The following is a 19,240-nucleotide window of genomic DNA, read 5'->3' as shown; positions in this document are numbered from 1 at the left end:
GCAGGCTGTCTAATAGATGATAATATTGATGGTCACGTGACTATATTAATTCTGCAAGTCTTTGAAGTTGCATCTACACCACTGTTCTTTATCCATATTCATGGCAGAACTTTAGTAACTATCCTGTCAATAGTCAATACCCAGTTTAACCAGGGCTAATTTTACAATCGACAATTCAATATACCATCAGTTTAAACATTTTATTAAATATTTTTGCATTCATTGCCAATGACTAAATGTTGAGGTACATTTTTGTGTTAACATCTCTACTTTTGCTGCATATCTCTTATGTCTGACCTAACAATACCTAACAACGCTATGCATGGAATTACCAGGAAAAAGAAAAGGTCTCTCAGCACCAAAATTTACCACTCACTTAAGACCTCACAAGGGAACTAACCAAGAGTGAAGCTCCATCACTATTGAAGTTGTCTGTCACCAGTTTTCTGTTACGACGATGGCATTTAATCTGTAGAAGTGCTGGAACCTGACTATTGATGGGTCTAAAGTCTGTCTCTCATTTTGAGTCCCACCAAAACCCAGTCAACATCTAAATTCGCAAGACCACAACCTGCATAATTTAGACATGCACTTCAAAGTAACTCTTCAGTTCCAGTTAATTTCGCAAATTCACTTTCGTCTATGTTTCCCTTTTTCAGCTTTTTGAGTAGACGGTAATCTCGTGCCAACTCATCATCATCCTCAACTGCTTGGGAAGCACGTCTCTGTTTGGCTGTTTTCTTCCTCATAACAGTAGTTGCATCCTTTGGTGTTTTGTTGGGTTTCTGGAATTTTGGTTCTTGCTGTTGTGCTTCTTTCTTTGCTTGCAGATTCTTCTTCCTTTGTTTCTCACGATATTTGTCCCTAATTGAAAAATGATTATTTTTAGCTATTATTGCAGGCTTGATATTATCACAGCACATGTAGAAAAGCACATAGTAGAGAGAAAAATAAAAATAAAAATTGATGGTTCTAATACAAGAATCATAGTTTCCTCTCATACTTAAAACTATGAAGAAAAGAATATTTGAATCAACAAGAGCCTGTGAATTCTTACATATACTTGATGTCCTCCAAATTGATATCTTCAACTGGAGTGAAACCCTTGGTGGAAAGTGAATGGTTCTTTACCTCAGGCATTGAAGGAAGCTGTAGTAAGCCATAGCCCATAGCCAACTTACCAATCTCAAGTTCTTTCCACCTGTAAAATACAAGAGAAGAAAAAATGTGTTAATAAAAAAATAGATAAAAGCAAACAGCTATAGACTAAAAGAAAAGCAGTAGTAACCTGAAGATGTAAGAGCATTGATGCTCTTTATATGCACGGATATAAGAAACAAATGCTCTGAGTCCTTTTTCCATCACATCACGATCTTTTTTGGCAGCAGACCGTATCTGAAACAAGTTGTGGTCAGATATTGGATCAATTGCCATAAAATAAAGGTGAAAAACAATGTAGATACTATTTCGGGCCAGCTGGGCCATGGTTCTAGAGTTTAATATCAATTTCCGCCTATAATCATTTTCTTTTTGCTAATAGCAAGACATATCCAGAACAAATTCAAACCATGAGCATAACATGGGAAGAGTATCCACTGTAGAAATTGTGCTTACCTGAGGAACTACATCAGAAACATCATCAGTGCAATTTTTCTCCTGTAGAGGAACCCTTCTTATGCGCAGGAATTCTACATAAGCTTCCTCCTGCATAAATACAAATAAACATTCACCTTGTAATTTTTCTTTAGAGGAAAACAAGTCTACCAAATAATCACCAAACAGATGCACAAAAAATACCTTTGGTGATAAAAAAACAATTGAACTTCCTTGTTTACCCAATCGAGCAGTTCGCCCAACTCGGTGAATGAAAACATTTGGATCTTGAGGTGGATCATACTGCAAAAGTAACAAACAAAAAATCAGCATTTGTAAAATTACATGAATCACAAAAGTGTACTTTTGTGTATTTTGCAAAGCTACCTGAATTATACAATCAACACCGGGAATGTCAAGTCCACGTGCTGCAACATCAGTACATAGAAGAATGCCACTTGAAAGGGACGTGAATGAAGCTAATGCTTTCTCCCTAGCAGTCTATGGGCGTAAAAAGTTAAAATAAGTCAGAATACAGAATGGGCACTACAAAATTGTAATCTTAGAGACTAAAAAACTATTCCAATATCCAAAATATTACCTGCTTCATCTTTCCATGAAGGGGGATCAAAGAAAGACCCTTTAAAACAGCCAAACGCGGAAGAACAACTCCCCAGTAGTCAACACAAGCACAAGTCATAAAATATCTGAAGCAAGAAGGAAATCATTTTAACCAATTATGATAGCTCATTGGCCCCTAGTTTCAAAGAGATTGCACTATCCATCCTTTGAGAAATGTCCACGTAGAACTTACATTATAGTTTTTTTAGAACTGTTCTTAATGAGGAGATCAATGAGTTGTGATGGTTTCTTATCTTCTTCACATTCCAAATACTGCAGAATCAAAGAAGAAATCAATTTCAATGCAAATTGCAAAGACTCAATAAGTTTTGAAAACCAAGAAAATGAACATTCACTATTGCATGCAATCATTATGGCTTTGAGAAGAAGGAATATCATTAATTCTAGGTTAACTCAAGGTTGAATACAAATAGTGGAATTCCAGTCTTACAGAATACTAATATATCTTATTGCAATTCTATGAAATTCAATTCAATTCAATTCCAGTTCTGCGTAGCCAAATGCAACATAAATGTAAATAAATAAATCCACATGCAGCATACCTCAAGGTGAAGGCCTGAAGGTGTTTTTGAAGAGGCTAATGTTTGAGATGATGCTGAACCAGGCTGCGATTTTGCTTCTGCTCGAACTTCAACCCTCACAGGATTCCTCAGCCCTGCTTTGGACAGCTCTTCAACAGCCTCCGTTTGAGTAGCTGAAAAAAGACCAGTTCTACGAAGCTTTGGCAAACGAGATATTATGTAACTTATCTGTTTCTGAAATCCCATATCTAAGAGTCTGTCAGCTTCATCTAGAATCAAAATCTGCATTAACCAAACAGCTGTAACTAATCCAGTCATCTCCGCATTTAACAAACATAATCAATGCCACTTCTGCATATAGCAAATTCTCAATTGCTTATACAAAAAATAAAACTTGCTACATCTTGGTAATTAACATGAATTGATTTAATTCTCAAAAAAACTACCTCAAGGTTCCTGAAATCTAAAACATCCATACGTTCCATTATGTCATATAACCGCCCAGGCGTACCAATCAATAAATTTGCTCCTTCCTCCTCTATCTTCTTCATATCTGTTTTCACATCAACACCACCCACAAGAAGCATAGCCTTAACATTCGACAACGTAGAAATGAAAGGCTGAGCAACGTGATAAATTTGCGATGATAACTCCCTTGTTGGCGATATAATCATTCCCATCACCTGTAACATAGCAAATCCAATTACTTATCTCACCAAAACAACAGCTAAAAAATGGGGCAATTAAAATAACAAGAATACAAATTATTCAACTAAAAATCTCCAGCTAACTGAAGTAAAAGCTTAATTCAGTCCTTTGAGGTCTTCTAAAAATTGGAACTTTTCTATGTACTTCAAGCAAGAGAGGGACCTGGTGAGGTTTTGGAGGAGAAGTGGTGCGGCGGAGGATTTCCACGAGAGGGACAAGAAAAGCTAGAGTTTTACCGGAGCCGGTGGCGGCGTCGACAGAGACGTCCTTATAGCTGCATAGCAAAGGGATAGTGGCGGCTTGAACTGGCGTACAGAACTCGAAGCCGGCTTCTGTCAAGGCTTCGAGAACCGGATCGGAGAGCGGCGGCTTAAGATCGGAAAAGCGAGTGTCCGTTAACGCTTTGTTGGGGCTAGAGTCCATAGCAGTAGCAGCAGTTACAGAGTTCCAGAGAAGCGCGCTTCGAAATTTCTTTTAGGCACCGATACCTATTAGGCTATTACTGCATTACGAACCAAAACGGCATCGAAACACGTCGTTTTCTCCAATGGAGTGGTTAAATATTTACGAGGGAATTCCAATAAATTGTCCATTTATTGGATAAACAAGGAAAAATGGTCATTTTTTAAAATTTAGAAAATAGCCAAATTAAGTACTGATTTTACAATTATATCCTCAGGTAGTTATTAATTAAATCCACAGGCTAGGTTAACAGTGACCAAACGGTGTCGTATCAAAATAGTATGGCACTTACAAATACTCGGAAGCCTTCTGCCGCCAACCCCTTTCAGCTTTACTTCTCTCGAGCCTTAAACTGCGCCGTCGGTAGCCGACATCGATCGGAGAAGAAAGCTCGTATCAGGTAAATTAAATCCTCTTGTCAAGCTCCTCTCATCTTTTTTAAATAAGATGAATAAAATTTGAAACTTCTATGTGTTCCTATCTTTGCTAGGTTTGGTGATAGGATTCAATTTTCAACATATTTATACTTGTGTATTGCTAGAGTTATCAGTTTTTGATGTGAAGTAAGGGTTATACTAGGACACCAGCCCTGTGTTAACACTGTGCCGATAATTTATGGTTTAGTTATGAGTAGCAAAGTTTTGATTTCATGTAACTATAGTTTAGGGACGGTATTATATAAAATAGTTGTATAACTGAAAAATCATTTATATTATAATCAAACCTTTCGAGTAATGTTGCCAGTTATTTGGCCTGGTGCCGTGGTACAGTCAGGGAAGTGAACGTGCATTTTCTTTGATTGTTTGCTGGGTTCATTTAAAGCTGGTTTATGTATTAGTCTTGTTTGGTTATTGTTTTGGCCATTGCTTTTCTTGTTTTTAATGGTAATAGTTGATTTCCAATTGGAATTTTGAAAATGAATGGAGCCACAGCGTGGCTAACAGTATGAAATTTGCATTTATGCGTATCTATCAGAATTTTTTTAAGGGAAGAATTTGCTTTTGCACTATACAGTTCAGACAAATCCCTGCTACCATGGAAGTTGAAACAGTTTCATCTCAAACCCAAAAGGAGTCTGGCTCTTTGCCACCAAAGCCACAGTTTGAGCCTTTGAAGGCACATGAGATGTCTGATGGTCGAGTGCAGTTTCGGAGGGTCTCTGTCCCACCTCATCGGTATTCACCTCTCAAGAAAGCATGGATGGACATCTACACTCCGGTATATGAGCAGATGAAGATTGACATCCGTATGAATCTCAAGGCTCGTAGAGTTGAATTGAAGACTAGACCAGACACACCAGACATTAGTAACCTACAGAAGTGCGCGGATTTTGTGCACGCATTCATGCTAGGTTTCGATGTTATAGATGCTATTGCTCTTTTGCGTATTGATGAGCTGTATGTGGAATCTTTTGAGATCAAGGATGTCAAAACACTTCGTGGTGAGCATTTGTCTCGTGCTATCGGAAGGCTGTCTGGTAAAGGTGGCAAAACAAAGTTTACTATTGAAAATACGACAAGGACAAGGATTGTGATTGCTGACACAAAAATTCACATACTTGGATCTTTTGCCAGCATTAAAATTGCAAGGGATTCACTTTGCAGCCTCATTTTAGGTTCACCTGCTGGAAAAGTGTACTCAAAACTTAGAGCAGTTAGTGCTAGACTGGCAGAAAGGTTTTGATCATTCTTATTTCTGTCTGTCTTTAATACTTTTCCCTGATTCATGAATTCTTGGATGTTCTATTGTAAGATTGGATATGATGAGTATAACGAAAGAGAGAGTAGCAGCTAAGGTTTTGTCTGTCAAATTCAGGAAACACTAGTACATGAAATGGTCGTGGAAGAAGTATTCATTAAGTATCATTATATTAAGTTGTCAAGGAAGTAACTTTGAGAGGATTCGTTCTTTTTGTTATGTGCTATTATCTTCGCATAAGCAGTAATTGTATTTGTGCAGGTGGATTGACTGATTTATAACGTGTTAAACCCTATGCCTGCATGTGTGTGTGGCTATTAGTCCAAATGTTGAATCTGTTTTATTCTTTATTTTCTGCAACAATTTGCTTTTTTACTTGCTCTCTTGCTTCGAACGATATCTATCCAGCTTTACCAGCATCCAATTAACGACCTTATGTCTACATTTTGCTTCATGATATCTGTGCAATGAGTGTCATGAACACTTATCAGATTGATCTGTGTGCATGGAGCTGCGGAAATGTTCAAATTTTGAACTTGCGAAGAAACTCGGGAATGGTATGCAATCCTATCAGAATTATTGTATGTCCAGTTCATCTTCTGAAAAATCTAGATGATGTATTTGTGTTTGTCCAGGGAAGACTAGCTCTATAAAGATATATGATGAATTATTATAGAGGTTTTAGCTGGGATTTGCCATATTTGTTGGGTGTATATGATTTTTGCTGCTTGCAAATTGCAATCCAGAATTGAAACAAGCAGTGAACATGGCTGTCATTTTGTCGCTGGCCCTAAGTACCAAACCACTATTAATTAACAATTGACAAATAACATTCACTCTAAAGATTTGTCTCAATTTTCACATCTGGGTACCTTCATCTCTGTAAAAAATTTCACGACACAGTAGAAAACAGTGAGATAATTTAGGAAATTGTGCTTACCTAGGAACTACATCAGAAACATCATCAGTGCAATTTTTCTCTGTGAGGAACCCTTCTTATCGCAGGAATTCTCATAAGCTTCCTCCTGCATAACAAATAAACATTCACCTTGTAATTTTTCTTTAGAGGAAAACAAGTCTACCATAATCACCAAACAGATGCACAAAAAATACCTTGGTGATAAAAAAACAATTGAACTCCTTGTTTACCCAATCGAGCAGTTCGACCAACTCGGTTGAATGACATTTGGATCTTGAGGTGGATCATACTGCAAAAGTAACAAACAAAAAATCACATTTGTAAAATTACATGAATCACAAAAGTGTACTTTTGTGTATTTTGCAAAAGCTACCTGAATTATACAATCAACACCGAATGTCAAGTCCACGTGCTGCAACACAGTACATAGAGAATGCCACTTGAAAGGGAGTGAATGAAGCTAACTTTTTCTCCTAGCAGTCTATGGGCGTAAAAAGTTAAAATAAGTCAGAATACAGAATGGGCACTACAAAATTGTAATCTTAGAGACTAACAAACTATTCCATATCCAAATATACCTGCTTCATCTTTCCATGAAGGGGGATCAAAGAAAGACCCTTTAAAACACACAAACGCGGAAGAACAACTCCCAGTAGTCAACACAAGCACAAGTCATAAAATATCTGAACAAGAAGGAATCATTTAACCAATTATGATAGCTCATTGGCCCCTAGTTTCAAAGAGATTGCACTATACTCCTTTGAGAAATGTCCACGTAGAACTTACATATAGTTTTTTTAGAACTGTTCTTAATAAGGAGATCAATGAGTTGTGATGGTTTCTTATCTTCTTCACATTCCAAATACTGCAGAACAAAGAAGAAATCAATTTCAATGCAAATTGCAAAGACCTCATAAGTTTTGAAAACCAAGAAAATAACATTCACTATTGCATGCAACATTATGGCTTTGAGAAGAAGGAATATCATTAATTCTAGGTTAACTCAAGGTTGAATACAAATAGTGGATCAGTCTTACAGAATATAATATATCTTATTGCATTCTATAAATTCATTCAATTCAATTCCAGTTCTGCGTAGCCAAATGCAACATAAATGTAAATAAATAAATCCACATCGCATACTCAAGGTGAAGGCCTGAAGGTGTTTTTGAAGAGGCTAATGTTTGAGATGATGCTGACCAGGCTGCGATTTTGCTTCTGCTCGAACTTCAACCCTCCAGGATCCTCAGCCCTCTTTGCGGCTCTTCAACAGCCTCCGTTTGAGTAGCTGAAAAAAACCAGTTCTACGAAGCTTTGGCAAACGAGATTATGTAACTTATCTGTTTCTGAAATCCCATATCTAAGAGTCTGTCAGCTTCTCTAGAATCAAAATCTGCTTAACCAAACAGCTGTAACTAATCCAGTCATCTCCGCATTTAACAAACATAATCAATGCACTTCTGCATATAGCAAATTCTCAATTGCTTATACAAAAAATAAAACTTGCTACATCTTGGTAATTAACATGAATTGATTTAATTCAAAAATCAAACACTACCTCAAGGTTCCTGAATAAAACATCCATACGTCCATTATGTCATATAACCGCCCAGGCGTACCAATAATAAATATTTGCTCCTTCCTCCTCTATCTTCTTCATATCTGTTTTCACATCAACCCACCCACAAGAAGCATAGCCTTAACTTCGACAACGTAGAAATGAAAGCTGAGCAACGTGATAAATTTGCGATGATAACTCCCTTGTTGGCGATATAATCATTCCCATCACCTGTAACATAGCAAATCCAATTACTTATCTCACCAAAACACAGCTAAAAAAGGGGCATTAAAATAACAAGAATACAAATTATCACTAAAAATCTCCAGCTAACTGAGTAAAGCTTAATTCAGTCTTTGAGGTCTTCTAAAAATTGGAACTTTTCTATGTACTTCAAGCAAGAGAGGGACCTGGTGAGGTTTTGGAGGAGAAGTGGGCGCGGAGGATTCCACGAGAGGGACAAGAAAAGCTAGGTTTTACCGGAGCCGGTGGCGGCGTCGACAGAGACGTCCTTATAGCTGCATAGCAAAGGGATAGTGGCGGCTTGACTGGCGTACAGAACTCGAAGCCGGCTTCTTCAAGGCTTCGAGAACCGGATCGGAGAGCGGCGGCTTAAGATCGAAAAGCGAGTGTCCGTTAACGCTTTGTTGGGGCTAGAGTCCATAGCAGTAGCAGCAGTTACAGAGTTCCAGAGAAGCGCGCTTCGAATTTCTTTTAGGCACCGATCCTATTAGGCTATTACTGTTACGAACCAAAACGGCATCGAAACATCGTTTTCTCCAATGGAGTGGTTAAATTTACGAGGGAATTCCAATAAATTGTCCCTTTAGATTTTAGGGTCTCACGGGTTATATAGGCGCGAAGAAGAGAAAGTATGGACATGGAACATGAGTTCGGAACATGCGACGAAGCTCACCTCCTGTTCTGGAATTACTTCTGTCTTGGTCTAGGTCTTGTTCTTGTTCTTTTCATCGTTATACTTATTCCACATTTCCACTGGTGGGAATTTTAAATCTTATATATATATTCATATTTAAATTTATGAAAATTCTATGAATGAATTGAATAAATCATAATTAAAGAATAAAGTTTTGGATTTTTTACTTTTGTGTAAGCGTTTAGAAATATTCTTTCTTTAGTGGAGATTCTATAGAATCTTTGTTCTTTGCTCACTTTTCAAGTATAAGTTATCTTAATATTTAAAATATAGTTGTAAAGTAATTACCCTAATTAAAAATTTCCAGCATTTACATAAGGGTATTTTTATAATTTCTCATTAAAAAAAAAAAACCTCTAAATCCATAGGACATTTAGAAAATTTTTAACGATAAAATAAAACTTAACCATTTGACTTGTGACCGGATGACAAGCCTTAAATTACCCAGAGATCTTGTGTACGACTCCTACCAAATGGCCACACCTTAGATTACCCGAAAATCTTGTGTGCGAGTCCCACTAAATGATCATCTATTATATTGTGACTTACTGATCCATTAAGCTTGTGAAGTGTTCAATGAATCCCAATAGACCTTTGCCACGAGTTAGTTAAGATAAGTATAAACTAGTTCACATACCTGATCACAAAAAAATTAAAATTAAAAAATTAAACCTTTAAAGGGAAGTGCCACTGTGCTATCTCTTTGGAATCTAAGTTGGTTTAAATTCAAGATTGGGTAGCACAAAGAATAAAGGAAGTAGAACTTTTTCATTGTAATTGGTGAAAGACAAGCAGGCTGTCTAATAGATGATAATATTGATGGTCACGTGACTATATTAATTCTGCAAGTCTTTGAAGTTGCATCTACACCACTGTTCTTTATCCATATTCATGGCAGAGCTATAGGAACTATCCTGTCAATAGTCAATTCCCAGTTTAACCAGGGCTAATTTTACAATCGACAATTCAATATACCATCAGTTTAAAAATTTTATTAAATATTTTTGCATTCATTGCCAATGACTAAATGTTGAGGTACATTTTTGTGTTAACATCTCTACTTTTGCTGCATATCTCTTATGTCTGACCTAACAATACCTAACAACGCTATGCATGGAATTACCAGGAAAAAGAAAAGGTCTCTCAGCACCAAAATTTACCACTCACTTAAGACCTCACAAGGGAACTAACCAAGAGTGAAGCTCCATCACTATTGAAGTTGTCTGTCACCAGTTTTCTGTTACGACGATGGCATTTAATCTGTAGAAGTGCTGGAACCTGACTATTGATGGGTCTAAAGTCTGTCTCTCATTTTGAGTCCCACCAAAACCCAGTCAACATCTAAATTCGCAAGACCACAACCTGCATAATTTAGACATGCACTTCAAAGTAACTCTTCAGTTCCAGTTAATTTCGCAAATTCACTTTCGTCTATGTTTCCCTTTTTCAGCTTTTTGAGTAGACGGTAATCTCGTGCCAACTCATCATCATCCTCAACTGCTTGGGAAGCACGTCTCTGTTTGGCTGTTTTCTTCCTCATAACAGTAGTTGCATCCTTTGGTGTTTTGTTGGGTTTCTGGAATTTTGGTTCTTGCTGTTGTGCTTCTTTCTTTGCTTGCAGATTCTTCTTCCTTTGTTTCTCACGATATTTGTCCCTAATTGAAAAATGATTATTTTTAGCTATTATTGCAGGCTTGATATTATCACAGCACATGTAGAAAAGCACATAGTAGAGAGAAAAATAAAAATAAAAATTGATGGTTCTAATACAAGAATCATAGTTTCCTCTCATACTTAAAACTATGAAGAAAAGAATATTTGAATCAACAAGAGCCTGTGAATTCTTACATATACTTGATGTCCTCCAAATTGATATCTTCAACTGGAGTGAAACCCTTGGTGGAAAGTGAATGGTTCTTTACCTCAGGCATTGAAGGAAGCTGTAGTAAGCCATAGCCCATAGCCAACTTACCAATCTCAAGTTCTTTCCACCTGTAAAATACAAGAGAAGAAAAAATGTGTTAATAAAAAAATAGATAAAAGCAAACAGCTATAGACTAAAAGAAAAGCAGTAGTAACCTGAAGATGTAAGAGCATTGATGCTCTTTATATGCACGGATATAAGAAACAAATGCTCTGAGTCCTTTTTCCATCACATCACGATCTTTTTTGGCAGCAGACCGTATCTGAAACAAGTTGTGGTCAGATATTGGATCAATTGCCATAAAATAAAGGTGAAAAACAATGTAGATACTATTTCGGGCCAGCTGGGCCATGGTTCTAGAGTTTAATATCAATTTCCGCCTATAATCATTTTCTTTTTGCTAATAGCAAGACATATCCAGAACAAATTCAAACCATGAGCATAACATGGGAAGAGTATCCACTGTAGAAATTGTGCTTACCTGAGGAACTACATCAGAAACATCATCAGTGCAATTTTTCTCCTGTAGAGGAACCCTTCTTATGCGCAGGAATTCTACATAAGCTTCCTCCTGCATAAATACAAATAAACATTCACCTTGTAATTTTTCTTTAGAGGAAAACAAGTCTACCAAATAATCACCAAACAGATGCACAAAAAATACCTTTGGTGATAAAAAAACAATTGAACTTCCTTGTTTACCCAATCGAGCAGTTCGCCCAACTCGGTGAATGAAAACATTTGGATCTTGAGGTGGATCATACTGCAAAAGTAACAAACAAAAAATCAGCATTTGTAAAATTACATGAATCACAAAAGTGTACTTTTGTGTATTTTGCAAAGCTACCTGAATTATACAATCAACACCGGGAATGTCAAGTCCACGTGCTGCAACATCAGTACATAGAAGAATGCCACTTGAAAGGGACGTGAATGAAGCTAATGCTTTCTCCCTAGCAGTCTATGGGCGTAAAAAGTTAAAATAAGTCAGAATACAGAATGGGCACTACAAAATTGTAATCTTAGAGACTAAAAAACTATTCCAATATCCAAAATATTACCTGCTTCATCTTTCCATGAAGGGGGATCAAAGAAAGACCCTTTAAAACAGCCAAACGCGGAAGAACAACTCCCCAGTAGTCAACACAAGCACAAGTCATAAAATATCTGAAGCAAGAAGGAAATCATTTTAACCAATTATGATAGCTCATTGGCCCCTAGTTTCAAAGAGATTGCACTATCCATCCTTTGAGAAATGTCCACGTAGAACTTACATTATAGTTTTTTTAGAACTGTTCTTAATGAGGAGATCAATGAGTTGTGATGGTTTCTTATCTTCTTCACATTCCAAATACTGCAGAATCAAAGAAGAAATCAATTTCAATGCAAATTGCAAAGACTCAATAAGTTTTGAAAACCAAGAAAATGAACATTCACTATTGCATGCAATCATTATGGCTTTGAGAAGAAGGAATATCATTAATTCTAGGTTAACTCAAGGTTGAATACAAATAGTGGAATTCCAGTCTTACAGAATACTAATATATCTTATTGCAATTCTATGAAATTCAATTCAATTCAATTCCAGTTCTGCGTAGCCAAATGCAACATAAATGTAAATAAATAAATCCACATGCAGCATACCTCAAGGTGAAGGCCTGAAGGTGTTTTTGAAGAGGCTAATGTTTGAGATGATGCTGAACCAGGCTGCGATTTTGCTTCTGCTCGAACTTCAACCCTCACAGGATTCCTCAGCCCTGCTTTGGACAGCTCTTCAACAGCCTCCGTTTGAGTAGCTGAAAAAAGACCAGTTCTACGAAGCTTTGGCAAACGAGATATTATGTAACTTATCTGTTTCTGAAATCCCATATCTAAGAGTCTGTCAGCTTCATCTAGAATCAAAATCTGCATTAACCAAACAGCTGTAACTAATCCAGTCATCTCCGCATTTAACAAACATAATCAATGCCACTTCTGCATATAGCAAATTCTCAATTGCTTATACAAAAAATAAAACTTGCTACATCTTGGTAATTAACATGAATTGATTTAATTCTCAAAAAAACTACCTCAAGGTTCCTGAAATCTAAAACATCCATACGTTCCATTATGTCATATAACCGCCCAGGCGTACCAATCAATAAATTTGCTCCTTCCTCCTCTATCTTCTTCATATCTGTTTTCACATCAACACCACCCACAAGAAGCATAGCCTTAACATTCGACAACGTAGAAATGAAAGGCTGAGCAACGTGATAAATTTGCGATGATAACTCCCTTGTTGGCGATATAATCATTCCCATCACCTGTAACATAGCAAATCCAATTACTTATCTCACCAAAACAACAGCTAAAAAATGGGGCAATTAAAATAACAAGAATACAAATTATTCAACTAAAAATCTCCAGCTAACTGAAGTAAAAGCTTAATTCAGTCCTTTGAGGTCTTCTAAAAATTGGAACTTTTCTATGTACTTCAAGCAAGAGAGGGACCTGGTGAGGTTTTGGAGGAGAAGTGGTGCGGCGGAGGATTTCCACGAGAGGGACAAGAAAAGCTAGAGTTTTACCGGAGCCGGTGGCGGCGTCGACAGAGACGTCCTTATAGCTGCATAGCAAAGGGATAGTGGCGGCTTGAACTGGCGTACAGAACTCGAAGCCGGCTTCTGTCAAGGCTTCGAGAACCGGATCGGAGAGCGGCGGCTTAAGATCGGAAAAGCGAGTGTCCGTTAACGCTTTGTTGGGGCTAGAGTCCATAGCAGTAGCAGCAGTTACAGAGTTCCAGAGAAGCGCGCTTCGAAATTTCTTTTAGGCACCGATACCTATTAGGCTATTACTGCATTACGAACCAAAACGGCATCGAAACACGTCGTTTTCTCCAATGGAGTGGTTAAATATTTACGAGGGAATTCCAATAAATTGTCCATTTATTGGATAAACAAGGAAAAATGGTCATTTTTTAAAATTTAGAAAATAGCCAAATTAAGTACTGATTTTACAATTATATCCTCAGGTAGTTATTAATTAAATCCACAGGCTAGGTTAACAGTGACCAAACGGTGTCGTATCAAAATAGTATGGCACTTACAAATACTCGGAAGCCTTCTGCCGCCAACCCCTTTCAGCTTTACTTCTCTCGAGCCTTAAACTGCGCCGTCGGTAGCCGACATCGATCGGAGAAGAAAGCTCGTATCAGGTAAATTAAATCCTCTTGTCAAGCTCCTCTCATCTTTTTTAAATAAGATGAATAAAATTTGAAACTTCTATGTGTTCCTATCTTTGCTAGGTTTGGTGATAGGATTCAATTTTCAACATATTTATACTTGTGTATTGCTAGAGTTATCAGTTTTTGATGTGAAGTAAGGGTTATACTAGGACACCAGCCCTGTGTTAACACTGTGCCGATAATTTATGGTTTAGTTATGAGTAGCAAAGTTTTGATTTCATGTAACTATAGTTTAGGGACGGTATTATATAAAATAGTTGTATAACTGAAAAATCATTTATATTATAATCAAACCTTTCGAGTAATGTTGCCAGTTATTTGGCCTGGTGCCGTGGTACAGTCAGGGAAGTGAACGTGCATTTTCTTTGATTGTTTGCTGGGTTCATTTAAAGCTGGTTTATGTATTAGTCTTGTTTGGTTATTGTTTTGGCCATTGCTTTTCTTGTTTTTAATGGTAATAGTTGATTTCCAATTGGAATTTTGAAAATGAATGGAGCCACAGCGTGGCTAACAGTATGAAATTTGCATTTATGCGTATCTATCAGAATTTTTTTAAGGGAAGAATTTGCTTTTGCACTATACAGTTCAGACAAATCCCTGCTACCATGGAAGTTGAAACAGTTTCATCTCAAACCCAAAAGGAGTCTGGCTCTTTGCCACCAAAGCCACAGTTTGAGCCTTTGAAGGCACATGAGATGTCTGATGGTCGAGTGCAGTTTCGGAGGGTCTCTGTCCCACCTCATCGGTATTCACCTCTCAAGAAAGCATGGATGGACATCTACACTCCGGTATATGAGCAGATGAAGATTGACATCCGTATGAATCTCAAGGCTCGTAGAGTTGAATTGAAGACTAGACCAGACACACCAGACATTAGTAACCTACAGAAGTGCGCGGATTTTGTGCACGCATTCATGCTAGGTTTCGATGTTATAGATGCTATTGCTCTTTTGCGTATTGATGAGCTGTATGTGGAATCTTTTGAGATCAAGGATGTCAAAACACTTCGTGGTGAGCATTTGTCTCGTGCTATCGGAAGGCTGTCTGGTAAAGGTGGCAAAACAAAGTTTACTATTGAAAATACGACAAGGACAAGGATTGTGATTGCTGACACAAAAATTCACATACTTGGATCTTTTGCCAGCATTAAAATTGCAAGGGATTCACTTTGCAGCCTCATTTTAGGTTCACCTGCTGGAAAAGTGTACTCAAAACTTAGAGCAGTTAGTGCTAGACTGGCAGAAAGGTTTTGATCATTCTTATTTCTGTCTGTCTTTAATACTTTTCCCTGATTCATGAATTCTTGGATGTTCTATTGTAAGATTGGATATGATGAGTATAACGAAAGAGAGAGTAGCAGCTAAGGTTTTGTCTGTCAAATTCAGGAAACACTAGTACATGAAATGGTCGTGGAAGAAGTATTCATTAAGTATCATTATATTAAGTTGTCAAGGAAGTAACTTTGAGAGGATTCGTTCTTTTTGTTATGTGCTATTATCTTCGCATAAGCAGTAATTGTATTTGTGCAGGTGGATTGACTGATTTATAACGTGTTAAACCCTATGCCTGCATGTGTGTGTGGCTATTAGTCCAAATGTTGAATCTGTTTTATTCTTTATTTTCTGCAACAATTTGCTTTTTTACTTGCTCTCTTGCTTCGAACGATATCTATCCAGCTTTACCAGCATCCAATTAACGACCTTATGTCTACATTTTGCTTCATGATATCTGTGCAATGAGTGTCATGAACACTTATCAGATTGATCTGTGTGCATGGAGCTGCGGAAATGTTCAAATTTTGAACTTGCGAAGCAACTCGGGAATGGTATGCAATCTTATCAGAATTATTGTATATCCAGTTCATCTTCTGAAAAATCTAGATGATGTATTTGTGTTTGTCCAGGGAAGACTAGCTCTATAAAGATATATGATGAATTATTACAGAGGTTTTAGCTGGGATTTGCCATATTTGTTGGGTGTATATGATTTTTGCTGCTTGCAAATTGCAATCCAGAATTGAAACAAGCAGTGAACATGGCTGTCATTTTGTCGCTGGCCCTAAGTACCAAACCACTATTAATTAACAATTGACAAATAACATTCACTCTAAAGATTTGTCTCAATTTTCACATCTGGGTACCTTCATCTCTGTAAAAAATTTCACGACACAGTAGAAAACAGTGAGATAATTTAGCGTGCGTTTGGTTTATTATTTTGGGTAGGATTTTAAGGATAGTATTGAATAGTTAAATAAGGGAGTATTACGAGATAAAATTTAAAAAATTATAAAAAAGCCCCTAAGGTTTGTTAATTTAATAAACACCCTAATATATTAAAATATTGTAAAATAACAAAAACACCCTTAACACCCAAAGTGCCAGATTCTGGCCACCACCGTCGGAATCTGGCCGGAAAATTGGATAACAACAAAATTCAGTCGGATCTGGTGGGTATTCGATCGATATGGCCTTTTCCGGCCATATCCACCACGGATCTAGCCGGAAAAGGCCAGATCTAAGGTCGGATGTGGCCTTTGACGGTCGAAAAATGCCAACTTTGGCCGTCAGCTACGGCCAAAGATATGGCCGTCGTTGATAGTCAACACCGGTCATTTCTTTGGCCATCGCTGACGGCCAGATCTGGCCAATACCGACCATTTTCGGTGGTCGTGTGACTGTTGTGATAGATTCCGGCTACCACTGACGGTGGTTGCTGGAATCTGGCAAGTATTGTGGGTGGGGGTGTCTCTGTTAGTTTTTAAACTTTTCTTCTGGGGGATATTTAATGAAATTAATAAAATTATGGGGTCTAAAATAATTAACAAAAAATAGACTAATATTTTGGGAATAACTTACCAAACAACATTTGAAGGATAGGATTGAGAATATAGATAAAAACAATTAGCCAAACGCACCCTTAGTTATTTTTTCAGTAAAATTTTGAAGTTGGGTGATGTCACAATGCTGATTTGATTATTCAATCAATACTGATTACATTAATTAAAATATTATTATAAGGAACAAACAAAAGCTTTGGGGGCTTGTTGAAATACTTCTAAACTTGTGGGTTTGACAAAATTAAACTAAAACTTAAACTCTTCGTCAAGCAGCGAAGTCGTAATTGTTTTCTTCTCTTGTGCCATTTTCCCCATCTCGGACCTCTCCCCGAGTCCTGGTCTTTCTGAACAATGAGATAAAATAAAACATCAGGAAAAAGGGTAAACAAATTTAAAACCCCCCGAAAAAAATTCCTGGCTCGTCGGTTACAATGATGAAGATGGGAGGCGATTTATTAAAATGGCTTTTCATCATTCTCTTAGCTCTTGTTCTTCTCCGTGTTTACTCGGTCTCCGCCGTCTGTGAACTCAGTTTCACTGACCATGACAAGCGCATTAACTATAGCTTGGCCACTCCTCTCGCTATGTTCCCTCACGGTGTCCTCAGTGAAGACGGGTGAGTACTTTCTCTCCATTTAGTGTTGTAATTTTGTTTATTGATCTGGGCGGTTTATATTTTGCATGACGTGATTTCCAGCTAAAAAAATGGGACTTAATGTGACTACTTATTGTTTATGTTATCATTTTTTATTCTCAGTTGCACGGGAATCTTTCGTGATTGGTTGCAAGAGTTATTGAAATAAACTAATGCAATAAACTAGTTGATTTTTTTGTCAATACTCGCTGGTTCAGCTTGTGGAATCTCTTGTGACTGTGTAGGAGGTCGGAATTGATTTAAATTTGCAAACTTTTAAAAAAAAAAAATTTGAGAAAAAAAATTGTTTTTGTTACTTAAAGCTAGGCGCTTTTCAACATTGACGGTTAGTTTAATGGTCAGTCTCAAAGTTGAAAACTTGAAATGGCTTTTGGGAATTTATAGTTTATTAAAAAATGGATAATTGAATAGTATTTTGTTTTCTTTGATAGTATTTTGAGTATTTTGTTTTCTTTGATAGTATTTTTAATGGGGCAGATGTGATTTAACTGAAATTCGTTTATGTAATTGCTGCAGATTCTATAAGGTGGCTGTGAATGAGACTGTGCTCTGGTTTCAGGTTGGCTCCATCAGGTCACATTTTATTTCTTTGTTGAATTAGTGATTTTTATTTTTACTATGAGCTTTTTCCATACATTTTAGGCTGTATAACTACCCTTTCTTGTTTGATTCCTATGTGCTTATGTAAAAATACCCAGTTGGTTGTTGTGTCTGATAATTGACTTGTTCATGTTAAGTTACTTAAGTTGGGAATTTTGATGGTTCAATGCTGCAATGGATTGTACTAGAACCTTGTTGAATTTAGGCTCAGTAGCTTTTAGATTAGAGTTCAAATGCTATGGTTGATCCAGCTAGACAATGGCCTTTTAGAGACAGTTATTCACTTGATATGGCTTTACTTGTAGTTGATTCATGATTGAGTTTTTTTTTTTTCTTTTGGAGCAGCTTTGCGATGAGATGTTATTCAATCATGACCCACCTAGATGTGTTGACTGCTTGGTAATTCCTTCTGGAAATTATCAGATTTATAATCTTAATATTGATGAGCCTAATAGGCTATATTGAGTATTCATTATTGACTAACTCATTTCATGTCTTGTTTTGACGCTCTCTTGGTTTTGTAGGACTGCGGGGGTCCATCACGCTGTGGATCAGAATGTAGTGCACTTGTGGCAAACAACATCGATGGTAAAAAAATTATATTTTAATTTTGGGATTTCTATTGAATTAAGTTGTGGTAGAACCAATGAAGAAGGGGAAGTGATGAGAAGAGATGTAAATCACAAAAACATAACATGACTCAATTTATTGTCAACCTTGATGATCTCCTTTTAGATTTATTGGGTCCTTTTATAATTGGAACATGATCGACAGTATACTAGATTAAGAGATAATCATTCTTAGGCTTCTAATAGGATCTTTGTGGTATATGCAGGTTATGATGTATGCAATACTATTGGGCTTGTATCACGCACAAATATAAAGGTTATGGGTAAGGTCTATTTGCCCCTTTCTATCTTTTTGGGCCATCTCTTCAGTCTTTTACCAAAAAAAAAAAAAAAAT

At 37.0% G+C, this 19,240-nt stretch overlaps 5 protein-coding genes and 1 pseudogene across 5 annotated transcripts in view; 3 read left to right on the top strand and 3 right to left on the bottom strand.

Moving 5' to 3' along the window:
* Window positions 1-179: 179 nt before the first annotated feature.
* LOC116105548 (DEAD-box ATP-dependent RNA helicase 18-like) lies at window positions 180-3,997 on the bottom strand. The gene is made up of 11 exons (XM_031391950.1): window positions 3,627-3,997; window positions 3,203-3,439; window positions 2,778-3,038; window positions 2,408-2,487; window positions 2,195-2,300; window positions 1,981-2,094; window positions 1,798-1,896; window positions 1,615-1,704; window positions 1,289-1,395; window positions 1,058-1,201; window positions 180-864 (listed from the first exon to the last, which is right to left on the bottom strand). Exons 1-11 carry the CDS (start codon window positions 3,885-3,887, stop codon window positions 594-596), a joined length of 1,770 nt encoding a protein of 589 aa, XP_031247810.1. The 5' UTR covers window positions 3,888-3,997; the 3' UTR covers window positions 180-593.
* A 194-nt stretch (window positions 3,998-4,191) lies between these two features.
* LOC116105557 (RNA-binding protein pno1-like) lies at window positions 4,192-5,974 on the top strand. The gene is made up of 2 exons (XM_031391959.1): window positions 4,192-4,326; window positions 4,941-5,974. The coding sequence occupies exon 2, from the start codon at window positions 4,962-4,964 to the stop codon at window positions 5,607-5,609; it is 648 nt and encodes a 215-aa protein (XP_031247819.1). The 5' UTR covers window positions 4,192-4,326; window positions 4,941-4,961; the 3' UTR covers window positions 5,610-5,974.
* Window positions 5,975-6,571: 597 nt separating this feature from the next.
* On the bottom strand, window positions 6,572-8,765 carry LOC116105581 (annotated as a pseudogene).
* Window positions 8,766-10,046: 1,281 nt separating this feature from the next.
* On the bottom strand, window positions 10,047-13,826 carry LOC116105566 (DEAD-box ATP-dependent RNA helicase 18-like). Its single transcript, XM_031391971.1, has 11 exons — window positions 13,456-13,826; window positions 13,032-13,268; window positions 12,607-12,867; window positions 12,237-12,316; window positions 12,024-12,129; window positions 11,810-11,923; window positions 11,627-11,725; window positions 11,444-11,533; window positions 11,118-11,224; window positions 10,887-11,030; window positions 10,047-10,693 (listed from the first exon to the last, which is right to left on the bottom strand). Exons 1-11 carry the CDS (start codon window positions 13,714-13,716, stop codon window positions 10,423-10,425), a joined length of 1,770 nt encoding a protein of 589 aa, XP_031247831.1. The 5' UTR covers window positions 13,717-13,826; the 3' UTR covers window positions 10,047-10,422.
* A 194-nt stretch (window positions 13,827-14,020) lies between these two features.
* LOC116105571 (RNA-binding protein pno1-like) lies at window positions 14,021-15,803 on the top strand. Its single transcript, XM_031391984.1, has 2 exons — window positions 14,021-14,155; window positions 14,770-15,803. The coding sequence occupies exon 2, from the start codon at window positions 14,791-14,793 to the stop codon at window positions 15,436-15,438; it is 648 nt and encodes a 215-aa protein (XP_031247844.1). The 5' UTR covers window positions 14,021-14,155; window positions 14,770-14,790; the 3' UTR covers window positions 15,439-15,803.
* A 1,479-nt stretch (window positions 15,804-17,282) lies between these two features.
* Window positions 17,283-19,240, top strand: part of LOC116105536 — a 3,688-nt gene continuing 1,730 nt past the window's right edge. The window contains exons 1-5 of the mRNA XM_031391943.1: window positions 17,283-17,637; window positions 18,193-18,235; window positions 18,622-18,675; window positions 18,801-18,864; window positions 19,112-19,168. Of these exons, the coding sequence (XP_031247803.1) occupies window positions 17,453-17,637; window positions 18,193-18,235; window positions 18,622-18,675; window positions 18,801-18,864; window positions 19,112-19,168 (403 nt within the window). The 5' untranslated portion in view covers window positions 17,283-17,452. The remainder of the gene's footprint in view (window positions 17,638-18,192; window positions 18,236-18,621; window positions 18,676-18,800; window positions 18,865-19,111; window positions 19,169-19,240) is intronic.

This window comes from Pistacia vera, unplaced genomic scaffold (genome assembly GCF_008641045.1).
Source record: "Pistacia vera cultivar Batoury unplaced genomic scaffold, PisVer_v2 Contig1166, whole genome shotgun sequence".
Classification (NCBI taxonomy): domain Eukaryota; kingdom Viridiplantae; phylum Streptophyta; class Magnoliopsida; order Sapindales; family Anacardiaceae; genus Pistacia; species Pistacia vera.
The sequence above is the reverse complement of the archived record's forward strand: the minus strand, read 5'-3'. Positions and strand labels throughout refer to the sequence as shown.

Bases quoted from the DNA above. Each gene is read 5' to 3' on its own strand.
- LOC116105548 (XM_031391950.1), bottom strand. From the start codon at position 3,887: ATGGACTCTAGCCCCAACAAAGCGTTAACGGACACTCGCTTTTCCGAT. The intron at 2,488-2,777 runs GTATGCTGCATG...TTGATTCTGCAG, and splicing joins CTTCAGGCCTTCACCTTGAG to TATTTGGAATGTGAAGAAGA. The intron at 1,705-1,797 runs GTATTTTTTGTG...GTATTTATGCAG, and splicing joins TTGTTTTTTTATCACCAAAG to GAGGAAGCTTATGTAGAATT.
- LOC116105557 (XM_031391959.1), top strand. From the start codon at position 4,962: ATGGAAGTTGAAACAGTTTCATCTCAAACCCAAAAGGAGTCTGGCTCT.
- LOC116105566 (XM_031391971.1), bottom strand. From the start codon at position 13,716: ATGGACTCTAGCCCCAACAAAGCGTTAACGGACACTCGCTTTTCCGAT. The intron at 12,317-12,606 runs GTATGCTGCATG...TTGATTCTGCAG, and splicing joins CTTCAGGCCTTCACCTTGAG to TATTTGGAATGTGAAGAAGA. The intron at 11,031-11,117 runs GTTACTACTGCT...TGTATTTTACAG, and splicing joins CAATGCTCTTACATCTTCAG to GTGGAAAGAACTTGAGATTG.
- LOC116105571 (XM_031391984.1), top strand. From the start codon at position 14,791: ATGGAAGTTGAAACAGTTTCATCTCAAACCCAAAAGGAGTCTGGCTCT.